This window comes from Eriocheir sinensis, chromosome 67 (assembly GCF_024679095.1).
Source record: "Eriocheir sinensis breed Jianghai 21 chromosome 67, ASM2467909v1, whole genome shotgun sequence".
NCBI lineage: Eukaryota > Metazoa > Arthropoda > Malacostraca > Decapoda > Varunidae > Eriocheir > Eriocheir sinensis.
Window position 1 is genome coordinate 5,736,115 of NC_066575.1, and position 17,032 is coordinate 5,753,146.

The following is a 17,032-nucleotide window of genomic DNA, read 5'->3' on the forward strand; positions in this document are numbered from 1 at the left end:
ACACACACACACACACAACTAGGAAAACACACACACACACACACACACACACACACACACACACACACACACACACACACACACACACAACTAGGAAAACACACACACACACACACACACACACACACACACACAACTAGGAAAACACACACACACACACACACACACACACACACACACAACTAGGAAAACACACACACACACACACACACACACACACACACACACACACATCTCCTCCCTTCTCCCTCAATATCTCTCTCTCTCTCTCTCTCTCTCTCTCTCTCTCTCTCTCTCATGTAGCTTCGTAACTATAATGAATGAAAGGCATGCATTAATTGTAGTGGCGTTATATACTCTTTCTAATACTGATAGGCATCCTTTAAATAAAGTTGAGAGTAGGGTAACGTGTTACTTACATAGCCTAATTACCTCCGTAACTATTGGTAGCGTAGTGGTTTGGTGGTTTATGGTGTACGTTTTCGTAGGGCTATTGTATAGCATGTACCTACTGATAAAAGTAATGGTGCTCTTATCGCCAAATTATAGTGGTGCTATTAATTTTATTGTCAGGGAAGAGCTGAAAGTATGGTAACGGGAAGAATTGCGAAACAACAAAAAACAAACGAGAGAGAAACAAATACAAGCGAGCAATCGTTCTACCATCAATCATGGTAGTCATCATTTACCACCTCACCCTACTCTCACATGTCATTACGTCCACGGCCCAGATGTGTATCACTATGCTCAAAATTAAAGTCCCAGTATCACATCAAGCATGCCTTAATTGAAAAAAAAAATCATTCTCGAGTATGTATGTATCTTCCAGAGAGAGAGAGAGAGAGAGAGAGAGAGAGAGAGAGAGAGAGAGAGAGAGAGAGATTGAGGGAGAAGGAGGAGGAGGAACAAGTGGAGGAGCCTCTGGTAGTTGTGTTCGTATCTTGCCTGACACTGATGACTTTACCTCTTGGTATAGGGACAAGTGCCTTTATTCTCTACTTGTGGCGGTTGGCGATACCAAATTAAGGCAGTGTGAAAACACTGTCGCAAAATCTCGTACCGATACGATTGTTCGTTACGATATTATTCCCAAAAACGAGCACACACAACTAGGAAAACACACACACACACACAACTAGGAAAACACACACACACACACACACACACACAACTAGGAAAAAACACACACACACAACTAGGAAAACACACACACACACACAACTAGGAAAACACACACACACACAACTAGGAAAACACACACACACACAACTAGGAAAACACACACACACACACACACACACACACACACACACACAACTAGGAAAACACACACACACACACAACTAGGAAAAAAACACACACACACACAACTAGGAAAAAACACACACACACACACAACTAGGAAAACACACACACACATACACACACACAAACAAACAAACAAACAAACGAATTTCACACTGTAGGAAAGCAGATTATTATACTTTGAGCAGGTCGAGGTAAGGAGGTGAATTACGCAGATATATAAACTGGAGGTCTCTTCTTATGCTAGGTATTACTGCATCACCAGTCGATGGCAGGATTTGCCTTGAGACTTTCATAATCCACCATCTCAGTAGCAATGCGCCTCCGACCCTCCGTGTAATAGTGGTTAGCTACGAATCCGCGTTCTGGGTTCGAATCCCCGCCCATGGCAGTCGGCACACAGCCCAGCCAGCTGTTCAGTCTCCCCTTTCGGGTTGGTCGATGGGTATAAGCTACCTGGGGAAGGTATATTGTGGGGGTGAGGCGGACGACCCCCCCATCTGCTAAGCGGTTACATTTCTGGAGAACAGCAGGAAAATGCATCCAGATATGTCAATTTATCACCCCACTCCTCTTAATTGTTGATTTGACACGCCTTGCTCGTCACTCGCCCCTCTTCAAGTATAGCTACAAAGGTACATATTTATAGGGGAAAAAGACCTCCCCGCTTTTTACAGCTCTAGATGCGGTCCTGTGTCCCATGGTAATGGGTTCTCACCCCCCACAGGCTCAAGGTCCAATGGAATGGAGATGAGTGCCGAGGCCACGCTTGGCTGTAGTGCCACCCCATACCTTTATCGTTGCTCTTACTTGTGATTCATTATTGTTTCTAATAATATAGATCATAACTAATGAGCTTTTATGGAACAGATAGTTTTGTTTGGGGCCCATATATTACCACATGATAAACCAGGGCGTGGTGGGAGCCCGATACGTTTAAGAATAATTTTCTTAATCAAACGTATGCGGAGAAATAGAACGAGCCAGTGGCTGATCCAGGGGGGGGGGGTACCTGGTCACGTGCCCCCCCAAAAATAAAATATTATCATTTTTAATAACGGAATGAATAATAATAATAATAATAATAATAATAATAATAATAATAATAATAATAAGTAGTAGTAGTAGTAGTATCATCATTATTATTAAAATGAATAAATGAATGTTTATCTATTAGTTCGCGTTAACATATGTTTTAAAGCTAAAAAGAAGAAAAAAATGTTAAATACTCCCCCAGAACATGTATCTACACTACAGTTTATTCACGCTCTGCGAGTTTCGCCTCGCTGAATGACTGTCTAGTATGCATACCGGGCGGATACTGGACGCAGGGGAGAGAGAGGCTGAGAGAACTGCGGCTGGTCGCTATTGATGTACATACAAAGACTACCTCTTAATAAATGATCCAGTTCTGGGCCTGGGATAATTTACATGATTATGTCACTTAATTCAGAATGTGGAGATCACGTTGGTCTTCTAGCTGTACCTAAAAGCTCCTTGCCAAATACTGTATTTGACACATATGAGCAGTGCTTACAAAATTATCCTGTTACAAAGAAATTATTACTTATTTATGCCACTTTGCCCATTCCATCTGCTACAGCTGAACGAAGTTTTTCTACACTTAAACATATAAAATCATACAGACGGTCAAATGGGTGAGGATCGAGAAATTGAATGGGCTTGCGAAATTATACATTCACCGTGAACTGACCGACGGTGATCTAATTGAAAATTTTGTTACGACTGTCACTGATATATTAAAAAAAAAAGTGCCCCCCAAAAAAATTATTTTCTAGATCCGCCACTGAGAACGACTGTATGGGCATTGTAAGTCCCATTAGTAGGCCTTGAATATCACTTGCACGTTATCCATCCCAACCATGTTAAAACAAAGATCGGGAGAAAATTTGTCCTGACCTTTGTTTTAACAAGGTTAAGGACAGGAGACTCCGAGCAGGGCGTGCGGCCGCAGTGACCCCTGGCAGAGGCCGTGCTCTGCTGGACGCCGCGCCGGGGTCACGTGGGTCACGCCGAAGGAACACACCGGAACACACAGACTCGATCTAGGAAAACTTCGTAAAGGAAAAGGAGCAGCATTAACATTCATGAAATTCTTAAGTACTCCCCATCGAGCAGGAAAAGTTATTCATTTATTTCCAGTGAGAGCTCTAGGGAATAATTGTTATACTTAAAACCCAAGAGTAATAACACCCCTGACAGTGAACAAATATATTATCAAGGTTCTTGTGTACAAACCCTGAACTGAATTACATTAGCTATTTATTATATTAGATGAGTGGGATTCCTGCGGTGTCACAATATATGGTTGCTTTATGACCAAGGCTATGACCGTGCGTGTGCCTTCTGATAATTAAATAAAAAAATAACTGAATCTGTACTAAAGTCAACCCGGTGACCTTGATCGAGGCACCATTACAATACTAAGCACTTCGTATGAGCCAAGGAGGATCTGTAGGGTGGTGCATGCAATTTTGGTGTTTGGAGGGGAAGAAAAAAGCCTTGTTTGCTTCCTGTAAGGGGAGGCAGGATGCTGGGGAGGGGGTGAGGATCGAGGCACAGCTGGGGTGGTGGGGTGTTAAGGAGGAATGGCCGCTGAGGAGGGGATGGGGTGCTGATAAAAGGATGGGGTGCTGAGAAGGGGATGGGGTGCTGAGGAGGGGATGGGGTGCTGGGAAGGGATGGGGTGCTGAGGATCGAGGGGATGGGGTGCTGAGGAGGGAATATGGGGTGTTGAGGAGGGGATGGGGTGCTGAGGAGGGAATATGGGGTGCTGAGGAGGGGATATGGGGTGTTGAGGAGTGGATGGGGTGCTAAGGAGGGAATATATGGGGTGCTGAGGAGGGGCTGGGGTGCTGGGAATGGATGGGTGCTGGGAAGGGATGGGGTGCTGGGGAGAGCTGGGGTGCTGAGGAGGGTTTGTAGAGGACTAGGGGGGTGGGGTGCTGAGGATCGAGTGACTGGGGTGCTAAGGAGGGACTGGAGTGCTGGGAAGGGATGGGGTGCTGAGGAGGGGCTGGGGTGTTGAGGGATGGGAAGCAGAGGTGCTGAGGAGGGTTTGTAGAGGACTGGGGGGATGGGGTGCTGAGAAGGGGCTTGGGGTGGGATGGGGTGCTGAGGCGGGGACGGGGGGGTGACGGGGAGGGGCTGGGGAGGCGGCTGGGTGCTGGGGGATGCCGGGGTCCACCAGAGGGCAGCACTACCATGGCGGAGGATCAGGTACGCCTCAAAACAACACTCTATATCAGCCTTGTTTGTGGTTTCCTAAATGAACAAAGTTGTCGTGTAGCCCCAGATCGAGAGGTGCGGTGAGGGGGCTTGCTCTCCCCCAGCTGTGTGCCCCAGGGTGAAGAAGAAAGACGCAAACCAGCCATCAGAACAGAGGGAGCCCCCACTTCGTCATTGAGAGCAAACTTCGTCTGTCTCCCCTGGGCCCGTGACAGCCTGGTGTTGGGGACCTGAGGCACCACCCGGGGCTCTATAAATAACGCCGGGGCCTCAGAATGCATGTCAGTATCCCTGGTGTTCCATGTACTCGTGATGTCTTAGCTAATGGGGCCCAATTTACACGTCGGCCAGGGGTAATGTAGCCCCTGGAAGCCTCACAGCGTCTCGCACGGGCACCAGGAGGGGGCATATTACAGCTCCCTGGTGGACCCTCGTGGTGACAGGCATATGACCCTCTAGGAAGGGACTCAGGGCCCAGGGGAAGGGGTCAAATGAGTCGTGTAGGGCCATGGAGGGAGGGGGGAGAGGGCCCTTTGTTGTGCATGTTTCATCAGGTTTACTCATCACTCCACATAGGTTTTACATGGACCAGAATAGACATGTTGTACCCTTACGTTTTCAGAGGGGGAGGGGGTCAGTTAGCTACAATGTTGCCCTGGTCCCTCATGGAAGCTGTGGAGATAAAACTCATCCCCTTCAGCATTCATCTTGTACTCATCACTCAACATAGGTTTTACGTGGACCAGAATAGACATGTTGCAGCCTAAAGTTTTCAGAGGGGGAGGGGGTCAGTTAGCTACAGTGCTGCCCTGGTCCCTCATGGAAGCTGTGTGGGCTGAGTGGAGATAAAACTCATCCCCTTCAGCATTCATCTTTTACTCATCACTCAACATAAGTTTTACATGGACCAGAATAGACATGTTGCAGCCTTATGTTTTCAGAGGGGGAGGGGTCAGTTAGCTACAGTGTTAGCTTGGCCCCTCATGAATGCTGAGTGTGGTGAGTGAAGATAAAACTCATCCACTTCATTAATTTTGTACTCATCACATAGGTTTAACATGGACCAGAATTGGCAAGTTGCTGCCAAATCTTTTCAGCCGGGGGCGGAGTTAGTTTGTAGCCAGTAGCTTCAGAGTTATCTAGAAACATGCCTGTGGTTACCAAGGAGACATGGCAGCACTATTTGTTTTCATGCATATTTAAGTGCGGCTGATGGTGAGGTTAATCCACACGGAATGGAAGCGTCCTGCCAGCACGTAAACTGTCATTCCGGTTCAAAGTTATATGCTGAAGCCAGCCGCTGCATGCATTTGTTGGGGACTCAGACATCTTATTCTCAGTGTGATATAAGAGATTTTACTCTTCCTGTCTGCTTAATTTTGAAGAGTTTAATAGTAAACAATCTATTTCAGAAGATTTTTAACAGAATTTGGATTTCTGAGCAGTACGTATCCACCTTGTTGAACACATCTTAATAAATTAGAGGATTTTGTTGTATTGACTCATGGGAACAAAGACAAAAACACTTTACCGGTAAATCTAATAAGGTTATTTAAGAAAAAAAAAATATCCCACAAATGAGCATGATTGATTAAACTTTAAAATGAAAATTTAAATGACTGAAGAGAATTATTGGCATAAGTATCCTTTCCGGAATTTAGGAATGTACAAGAAGTGTAAAATGAGTATTTGGGTCAAATCTAGTGCTATGTAGGTTTCAAATGTGGCTTTATGAATGGTTTCTGGCTTATTATTAGTACATGCAATCTATGGCATGGTCAGCACTGCTTGGGGGTTAGGTTATGGTGGTTCTGTTGTAGTGTTGGTTTTATGTTTACAAATTTGTGCTCCAAAATGTGACAGCCTCTTGACGAGAAGTGTAGGACTGCATTAGCTGCATTACTTGCATGTCGTAAAGTGTCTCACTCCATTCAGACAAACTTGCTGTTATAGTTTGTGATGAGTTGTGATTTTGTTATGTATAAACATTGCATGGATGTATCCAACATACTTTGTGCATGTGTGGAGGGTGCTGTGGTACATTTCTTGGGCCAGTCTTTCCTCCTCATATATATTTCCTTGTTTTAATCTGATTCCCCCCCTCCCCCCCAGTCCAAAAACATGATGATGATGAGTCATTTCAGTTGTATGGCAATTTGAATGCACCTCAAGATAAGACATACACAGTAAAGAGCCAGGCAAGATTTGCTTCAATTAAGGTAACAATAAGCAACATGCGTGTTATGCACCTGATTGGTGCCCTGCATTTTATTGTCCAGATCCAGATAAGCCTGTGCACTAGAAAAAGACTTTAATACTAAATTATTATTCTCTACTAATGAGTCTCCAAAAATCTCAAAGTTATAAATTAATTTGGGTATTATTAAATCTTTTCCTATAACATTGTCAGAAGATACAAGTTGATTTAAAAAAAAAAAATTGCTCAAGGCATATTATATGTTTTCACCCAGTATTCAAAAGTTTTATCTAACCAAACCACTTCATACATTTTAAAAACTCCATTTAAACACTTGCTTGTCTAATGCTTCTTGACTTTGGGCAGACACTGGTGTCAGTTTCAAGGGGATTATATATTGTTTGAAGAACAGGAAAAAGTTGTTAAATTCTCCTTATCTGACTTAGATAACTGACCAGTACAAATGTGACTCCCTCCTTGTTCTTAAATCAGAGCTGTGAAAAGTCCCAGGAATAGAATTGATCAAGTGACATTTTTGTTTAGATTTACTGCATGGGCATATTTTCTTTACATTTTGGTGATTACTTTTTGTTCAGGTTGTTTTCTGCACGTGCAGTGATGGGATAGACAAACACTGAATAAACTAAAGTCCTTATATTCTATGGAAAGTAACAGGACACGAACATGTACATGCGGGTGTGAACTGGGAGTCACCGAGGGACAAACTGCTGACACTATAGAATTAACATTGTCCACCAGAGGATTAAAGGTGCCTGTACCCCAGACTATCATTACCCACATTACTGAGCTACTTAGTAATGTTGTCTGATGATTTAGACATTTGCTTCAATCTACTTTAAATTCTAGTGAAGGAGGTGGCCTTGGACGAAGACTCCAATTCTCCTTATTCATTCCCCTCTCCTCTCACCTTTCTTTCCTCCCACTTTTCACATGCATTCTCCAGCTTAATATCCGTCCATATGTCTGGTGATGTTCAAACTGCCCTTCTGTTTAACTTCCTGTGCTCGTCCTTGAGATACATGATATTTGCACTTGTGTCTGAGCATGCCCAAATCATCTCAGTTTATTATGGCCCACCTTTTCCATTTTTTCCACAACAGCAGTTACCTATCTCATTTGCTCTCCCATTCCATCCATTCCCTTTGAGTCTGTAGGCCATCATTTTAGAAGCTTTTGACCGAGCAAAATCTTTTAACACAAGGTCTCGTCGTATCTTCACAAGAGGTGGTGAAACGTAACATGGCACAGAAAATATTTTAGGGATCGGCTCGTAGACTTGGCATACTTCGGGGGATTATTATTATTATTATTATTATTATTATTATTATTTTTATTTATTTATTTTTTTTTTTTTTAAGCATCCATGGCTGTCAAATCTAAAGTAGGAGTGTGCAGTTAGCTAGAGGCCATGTGCATTAATATAGCCTTTTGCTCTCTCTCTCTCTCTCTCTCTCTCTCCGTCCATCTCTCTCAGTAATGACGCACGACACAGACCCCAAATGCCTTGACCTATGTCGATACCCTTTGGCATGTCACACTAGAGTTGTCCACCTTATGCCCTAAGAGCCCAGGTTCGACTCCCGGACAGGATATTGAAGGAAAATACATCCCGAGTAGATCAATTTCTCATGTGGTCCAAGTACTTGCAGGTCACCCCCCCATGACAGTGATAGTAAGGCTGTGGGTATCCTTTTCTTCATTTTCTTTCTTCATAATGGAGCAAGAAATGGATGCCTAATGTCTTGAAAGCAGTTAGGTTTTTCTACCATGGAAAATGTGAAGAAAATCAAAACACAAAGAAATTTATCTAAATGGGAGAAGCGAAGTCATGTAATGGGCTTAGACGTGGATATGACTCCGAAGGCCTTGAGCCACGAGGATATCCTTTTGCTCAATCCCATTTTGCTCACTCCACTTCTTCATCACAGGTTCTTATAGTATAGTAAAGAAAGCAGCTGAAGGGTAAAAAGAAAATAATAATGAGAAAAAAAGAGAGTCAGAAAAGAGGTCAATTCCTGGGTGGTAGTTGGAGGTTCAGTTAGATTAGAGTGAAGCAAGAGTAGTTGATTGGTGTCAAGGATTGGTAGAGGTTCAGTATCATTGTTAATATGCCTCATTTATTATTTTCTGCTGGTAACTGAAAATTTTTATTGTGTTTTATGTTGTCATTTGTTTTATTTACTTGTGTTGGGATGGATTAGGTGTGGCATCCCTGAGTGTTAGGATGCAAAATGTATACCAGTGTTCATTGTCATAAAAGTTCATTGGTCACGTGGAAAGTTTGATTTGGTTGTTTTTAGGTTCGTGTTCACGTTCTCCACATGGTGAGGACCTGTAGTGGCATTTAGTCTTGTTCTGAGTTGGGATGAAGGAAAGTGCATTAATTTTCTGACATTTATGAGGTAAAGAGGCAGATACCCTTGAGAATTCACAGAATTTACAAATGATAGTTATTATTGACCCTCAAAATGACTTTAACCCGGTAGCAGCGGGGATCATGTTTCTTAATGGCCCCTCTAAGCGAGAAAAATGAGAAAAAATCATCACTCACACAAACCATTTCATAATATATATCAAAGCATTTGTGATCAGTTTATGCATCATCTATTTTGGGGGGTTTATATCATGGCACAAATTTGGCCTGTCGCTGCTACACGGTAAAGCCACAAATTTGGCCTGTCGCTGCTACCGGGTTAAACTTGTTTTAGTACCTGAAAACAAAACTACAAACATCAGAAAGTGTTTAGCTCATACTACAGTGCACATCATGTTCATGGAAATTCTCATGAACTTCTTTGTTGGCCATTAATTATGTTCAATGGGGATCTCTATTTCATGAATATATGAATTCACAATTGTTGAATCCATAAGTGTTTGCAGATTTTGGTACTAAATAGACATATTCACTCAAAGATACTCGAACTGACTTTATTATTATTATTATTACTATTATTATCATCATCATCATCATCATAAGTATTGCGTTGTGCATCTACGGATTTATTTTCAAAGCTGTGTAGTGTGCGTTAGATGTTTTGTGTGGCTAATCACCCTGCATTGTGCTCCCTGCTGTCCTGTAGCTCTCTGCTGCCATGTTGCTTTGCTGCTGCAGGCACCAAACTCTAGGTAACTGCTACTACTCATCTCACCCTTATGCATTTTCAGTCTGTTTTTATCTGCATGTCACTAGCATGCGACTAATGAAAAGTCTCGGTAAATAATTTATTCTGCTGCGAGAGGCTAAGCATGTGTGTAGTGCTGGACCCTGCGGCTGAGGACTTGTCTGGGAGGCTGAAGACACTAGAGCAGAAATTTTGGCCAAATCTTGACTCACACTCTTTTGCAGATCTGCCTCAGTGTGTTGTGTTCTAATTTGACCCGTTTTTGTATTTTCAGGCAAGGTGTATGTGTTTTATCATTTGAATAATGGGTATAAAATATAGATTATGTGCCCTGATGTGCTCACTTATCAGTACATATTAATTAATTTCTTAAATGACAGTGAGTTTGTTTTAAGCATTTTTTCATGCAAAACTAGTCATTAAAACTTGAGAAAATATTTTTGTTTCATTTACCCACTTGATGATTGACTGGAAGGTTCAAGTGACGCATCATAGGAGAGTGGGCACATCCCTCTTACTACTGTAGCTTATTTCAATGTACTTAGAAAATAGACGTGCTATAGATCTTACCTCCTATGAACTCCTGTCATCAGATCATGTAAATTGTGTAAATATTTAGACATTCCTTAAAACACTTCACTTGTAATCAAACACCAGACGAGCTGTTCAAACTGTATTAGCAAAAAGGTGCAAGTTCTCATTGAATTTAACCTAATTAAAACAACAATAAGGTAATTTAGACAGTTCAGATTCTTAACATGTGGATTCAGTACCTCTTGAATGGCATTTGAACAGCTATTAAATTTGCCTAACATCTGCCTTTACTGAGTGGGTACAAAAAATTTAGTCAAGTACAATCGTGAAGCTGCTCACTCAGAAGAAGAATATAAAGTAACTTGTAAGAAATGGCATCATAATGGCAGCAATCAGAGGTCATGCATGGATGTAAAGGAAATATTCTCATTTAATAGTCAACCCTTCAATGGTTGGATCACTGAGCAAGTCCACAGCTTTCACAGGACTTGACCCGACACCGAGCAGACCAGCTTGTGTGGCGGTCAGCTGTGTGGTGTCTGGAGCATTGTGGCTGAGTGTGGAGGGAGGAGTATTGGCCAGAAGGGAAAGCTGGTCTTTACTCCCATCTCCAGCACCTTCCTTCCCTCCCTCTCCCTCAAGTGCTTGCCTCCAGTGCCTAGACTCTTCATGCTCTATTCCCTCCAAATAATTTCTCAGTTATTCTTTGTAATTTCTTCTAGTTCATCACTGAAGCCTTTTGTGTATTCCTGTATTCTCTGAAACGTGCAAAATTTCTTGCTCGAGTATTGACAATTTTTTTCCTTTCCTGCCTTTCCTCCTTTATTGTATTACTGCGAGCTCTTAGCTGCACACACTTCCAATCCCACTCCTTCATGCCACCTCAAGAATACATCTCATCAACACAGAACATTTACTTGCTTACTGTTTAATCATTTATGCTTGTTGTATTGCCACATATTTGCATTTACTTCTTAATCAATAGGTTTAAAGTAATCTTGCACTATATATATATATTAATTTATTGTAATGTTTTATGAATATTGAAAATCTGCAAAAGATTAAGTTTAAGTAATTCCCACTAATGTCATTGATGAAGAATACTGTTATTAAGATGAGGGTGAAAATAAGCATTTTTCTCACTGATCGCCTGTTGAGCTGATCTTTTCCCCAGTACTGGTGTGGTGGCTGCAGTTGGATGGAGTCTTTGGCTGATAATAATTTTTTGTCACTGCACTAAACAGGAAAGCCTAGGAAATATACCTGAAGTTTTGATATCTGCTGTATATTACATGGCATAGATCTCTGAAATATGCTTAGAAGAAATATTTTGTTCAAATCCATGCCAGTTCGTGTGCAACATACATGTATGTCAAAATGGAATTCCCAAGGACTGGCATAGTTGGAATAACCAAGGGAGCCATTTCCCTTTGCAGGAGGTGGTGAAGCTCGAGCTGCTGTGCAAGCAGCTCCACGAGGCCAACAATGGTGCACAGCGGCAGGAGGCGGAGAAGGCCCTCGTGGAGTTCCAGTCAGGCAGAGGAGCCGCCACACTCAGCCAGTGCCAGTTATTGCTGGACCGTGCCCAATCATCATACTCCCAGTACTTGGCAGCTACCACACTTACAAAGCTGGTCTCAAGGAATCCCTGCACACTCTCACTCCAGCAGAGGATTGACATAAGTAAGTGGTTCTTGTTCTCTAATACTTTGTGGTTATCGTCAACAGTTTTTGTTCTCATTTTTAACAATGCGTGCTTGTCAGTCATGCTACTTGTACTTGTGAGATGAGTCAGCTGCCTCTTCCACATAGATTAAATCATAGTACAGTCTGTTTGCATTTCATGGATAGGTTGCATAAATTTAATTTTATTTTATTATATTTGTACATATATTTTTCAATCTCCCTAACATTTTTTTTTCAGTTTTTATGTTCAGTGAGATAATTTTACATATCTTTGCAGGAAACTATGTGCTGAACTACCTGGCCACACGGCCCAAGCTGGTGCACTATGTGACGCAGGGCCTGGTGGTTCTGTTTGGCCGCATCACCAAGCTGGGCTGGTTTGACGGTGTAGACAAAGAAAAATGGGCATTCAGAAATGTTGTGGGGGACGTGTCCCATTTCCTTCAAGTAAGTAAAGATGATTCATTCTCAACAGAGGAATTACCTTACCTATAACAATGTCAGGGTGACATGTATGACAAATTTTATCATTACTTTTAGCATCTGATTGTTAATTGTGGCACATTCCGTTGATTGTTGTTATTTAATATAAAAAAATATGTTTCTGACTTGCTTCCTCCAGGGGTCAGTAGACCACTGTGTGATTGGGGTCCAGCTCCTTGCTCAACTGACCGCTGAGATGAACCAGATCTCAGAATCAGATGCAAACAAATCCCTCACCAAACACCGCAAGATTGCAAGTTCATTCAGAGACACTCAGCTCTTTGATATCTTCCAACTGTCCTGCACACTACTAGGAACAGCACTCAAGAACTCAAAGACACTCAATTTCAATGATGAAAGTCAGCATGGGTTGATGACACACCTCCTTCGGTTAGGTGAGTTCCACTGGTGTGCTGTGTGTTGTTGACTTGTGTATGTATGATCATATGGCATGCCAACTGTTGATGGATATCTGTTGTGGTGTATGTAATATATTTCATTATGCCACTTTTATAAGTTTTTAATGCTTTTCCCTCTATCCAGCACTCAACTGTCTCACATTTGACTTCATTGGGACGTCTGTGGATGAGAGCAGTGATGATCTAGGCACAGTACAGATCCCCACGTCCTGGAGGCCTGCCTTCCTTGACTCCTCCACTGTTCAGCTGTTCTTTGACCTGTATGCCTCCCTCCCTGCAACACTGTCCCCTGTGGTGAGCCAAAACACCAAAGCAGTCTCATCATTGGAGATTCAGGAAAATTTACTGATTTAGTGATTCAAATGAAGTATTAGAAAACTATAATTGAAATCAATTTTGAATCATCAAGTTATTGTAATAAAATTGTATACTTAAGTATTTGCATACACCAACTTTTTATTTTGTAGTAATTAAATAACAAAGAATTTTTATTATGTATATTCTTACTCATTCCCCAAACACCGTTTGATCAATACGTTTCTTTTCAGACGTTATCATGCTTGGTGCAGATCGCCTCTGTGAGGCGAACTCTTTTTAATAATGAGGAGCGAGCCAAGTTTCTTTCTCAACTAGTCAATGGAGTTAGGAATATTCTACAAAATCCACAGGTTTGTGTGGAGTTGTATTTCCTGTTTATATTAAAATTAATATCATTTTGTCCCCACAACTCATTCACATAGAAGATAATGAATTTCTAATTGAATGGGAGACACAGCTTAGAATGTTGACTGTTGAGCATCTGCCTGTGTGTTACAGCCCCATCAGGCTGTGCAAGGTTCAGACATTAAGTGTTGTGATATTTTGACTGTTCTGTTTTGCTAAGATTATTCTGAAGTATGGTAATTGTCCTACAAATATGAAAGTATTGTGTTAGAATTATCACTTCAGTGTTGTGATGACCATGCATGTTTCAGGGCCTGAGTGATCCCGCAAACTACCATGAATTCTGCCGACTGTTGTTGCGGCTGAAGAGCAATTATCAACTGGGTGAACTGGTGACGGTGGAGCACTACCCTGATGCCATCCAGCTCATTGCCAAGTTTACTGTGGAGTCCCTGAACATGTGGCAATTTGCACCCAACAGCGTCCACTACCTGCTGTCCCTCTGGCAACGCATGGTGGGCTCCGTCCCCTACATGAAGGTGTGTGTTATGAGAAATTGCTTTGACAGTAGTTGCTGCAGTGAATAGGATTATTTTTCCTCCAGTTCTGATGGACGTAAATTGAAAACATAGATGTGGAAGATCTAATTATGGATTTAAAAGACAGGTGCCTCCCCCCCTCAGTAGCATCAGTTCAATCATACTTTACAGTCGTCCCTCAAATAGTACGGTTTCCAATAGTACGGTTTCGGTTTTATATGGATTGTCATGTAAGAATTTCTTAGGATTTTTAAATTTCCCGCTCATCACACCAAGTAGCCATGGTGTGAGTGGCAACACTGTTCTACCAAAACACCTGCTGAAAGCACCCAAAAGCATTTGAGAATTGTAGAAGAATTCAAATTTATAAGAAGTCACGTTTTGGACCACAGCTGGCACAGGTATTCCACAACACTATCATAGTGTAAAAGAAATTCTTGCTGCAGTCCTCTGCCAATGCTCCAAAAGTGCTGCAAGAGTGGAGATAAAGGCTCCTCTCCTCTCCTCTCCTTTGTTATGACCCTCTCCTCCCCAGCAAAATGGGGTGCTGATCTTCTGATGCAATGGAAGCACTTATGTGTGTTTTTGTTTGCCATATATTTGCTGATGACGTCATCACAGCACTCCCCTCTCGAGACGAGCCGGGAGCGGAGCGGGCATGCCGAGTTGGCAACTTGTGCTGCCGCGTCACGCATTTGAGAGCACTCGGGACGTACCGAGAGTCCCAATTCCCTCTCTCAAATGCAGCGCAGGAGTGTTTCTAGGGGGGGCACTAATATTATACGGATTTTTGAATAGTACGGGGGTCGTGAGTCCCTAACCCCTGTACTATTTGAGGGACGACTGTATTGCACTTGTGTCGTGTGTCTTGAGCCTCATGAAATGGAAGTAAACCAATCATGGCATTTACAGTTATGAGTGATGATAAATGTATATGTTAGAAAGAATTAGTTTTTATATAGCACTGTTGAGATTTGTTGAACCTCTTCATGTTTTGCTTGTCCCCCCACAGGCTGCAGAACCCCATTTACTGGAGACCTACACTCCTGAAGTGGTGAGGGCGTATGTGTCGTCACGCCTGGAAAGTGTGAGTGTGGTGCTGCGGGAGGGCTTGGACGACCCGCTGGATGATGTCACAGTGATCCAACAACAGCTAGACCAGGTAACTGTACATGGGGTCATCAAGCGTTTGTTTTCATCTCAGATTATTGTCGGTGGAAGTCCTACCAGTATTGCAAACCTGTAGAGATCTTAGGCTTATGAATCTGATTCCCATGTGTGCAGCTGTGGCTTAACTGATACAGTACATCTGACTTCAAAGGCATGGATAAAGTCATCAAAAGGATATTATCAAATTACATCCAAAGTTAACATAATATTGAAGGACTGGCTTTAGTAGATATTTTTTGTGTGTAATGACCATGAATTGCTTCCAAATGTTGCCAGTATTATTTGTACATTTGCCAGTCCTTTCAATCGTCATAATAACTTAAGCTTCACAAGACTTATGCTTATGTCTTCTTAAAATTGTTTGACTGTTAGTTGACTGATCAGTTGCCTCCTGTGTAATGTTTCCTTACCTCTTTTGATTTTTTTTTTTTAGGAGCAGCGAGTTGCGGGCTTTTTTTTTTATTATTGTTTCCTTTTTTGTGTGCCCTTGAGCTGCCTCCTTTGTTGCAAAAAAAAAAAAAAGTCAGCCTCAGTCAAGTGCACATATTAACCCTTAGACGGCGGCAGTATTGGAAAAGTAGCTCCACCCAAAATGAATCGCCTCTATATAGTCATTGTCGACCTTAGGACCGTAGCATAAATATTGTTACGCCGCATAATAGATGTTTTAACTATCGTCTATATATAGATTCTACTGCAGTCTGGAAGTGTTATATTTCTGCCATACAAAACTGACTGACTGAATTTTGGACCGTCTATATATAGTTTCACCACCATCTAAGGGTTAAAGACAAAGCTGATTGTTCCCTCAGCTTTCAACAATCGGTCGGTGTGAGTACGGCAAGACGTGTGCCCTGCTGGTGCAGTTGTTTGAGCAGACAGCACAGCGTTATCAAGAGCTAATAACAGTACAACTGAACAACAGATCACAGCAGCACTCCATGGAAGACATTGCAATATTAGAAGGTGGGTCTCATGCCGGCTGTGAAATTGACTGCTTGTAATATTTAGGCTTTCTTTAATACATGAGTGGATGACACGGCCATATTTCCCTTCAAACTGTGATAGACTTGTTGAAAATATAATAAGAGAAAGATGAATTGAAGCTTATAAGAAATATTTCCTGACAGGTGTCTCATTCCAGTCCCTCTCTCAGAACTCTTGGGTCACTTTTACCGGGGACTCATTATTACACATTGCCTTTGCCACTGTCTTCTATCACTTATGTTTCCCAATAGATAATAATTGCATTCCTTCAAGTTTAATTCACTAGCTCCTCAAGATACCCTTCCTCTCATTTATTATTGCTCTTCCTTTCACACACGACCCATCACACTCCCAGTCAGTTTACCAATGCTTGTTGTCTCCTTTGTCAACAACCAAAATAATTTTAAATCTTCATTTTGTGCTTCACTCAGCTTCATTGTTTTGTTCATAACTTTTTACTGCCTTACCCTAGTCCGTGCCTTGATTTTGATGAGCCACTCTCTCCTTTAGGTCAGCTAACGTGGCTAGTCTACATGATCGGCTCTGCAATTGGTGGGCGTGTGTCTTTCAACACCAGTGACGACCACGATGCCATGGACGGGGAGCTGGTGTGCAGGTGGGTGGCCGAGGCATTTGTACCACCCTTGTAGAGACTGC

The 17,032-nt window shown here is 42.2% G+C and overlaps 1 protein-coding gene across 6 annotated transcripts in view; it reads left to right on the plus strand.

Moving 5' to 3' along the window:
- The first annotated feature begins 4,453 nt into the window (after positions 1-4,453).
- LOC126987982 (exportin-7-like) overlaps positions 4,454-17,032 on the plus strand; it is a 30,074-nt gene continuing 17,495 nt past the window's right edge. For 5 of the 6 annotated variants that reach the window (XM_050845686.1, XM_050845685.1, XM_050845691.1 and 2 more), the window contains exons 1-10: positions 4,454-4,545; positions 11,865-12,111; positions 12,392-12,561; positions 12,737-12,992; positions 13,141-13,310; positions 13,565-13,684; positions 13,991-14,218; positions 15,231-15,380; positions 16,201-16,354; positions 16,886-16,991. In XM_050845686.1, the coding sequence (XP_050701643.1) occupies positions 4,531-4,545; positions 11,865-12,111; positions 12,392-12,561; positions 12,737-12,992; positions 13,141-13,310; positions 13,565-13,684; positions 13,991-14,218; positions 15,231-15,380; positions 16,201-16,354; positions 16,886-16,991 (1,616 nt within the window). In that variant the 5' untranslated portion in view covers positions 4,454-4,530. The other variant, XM_050845687.1, reaches the window with a different exon arrangement.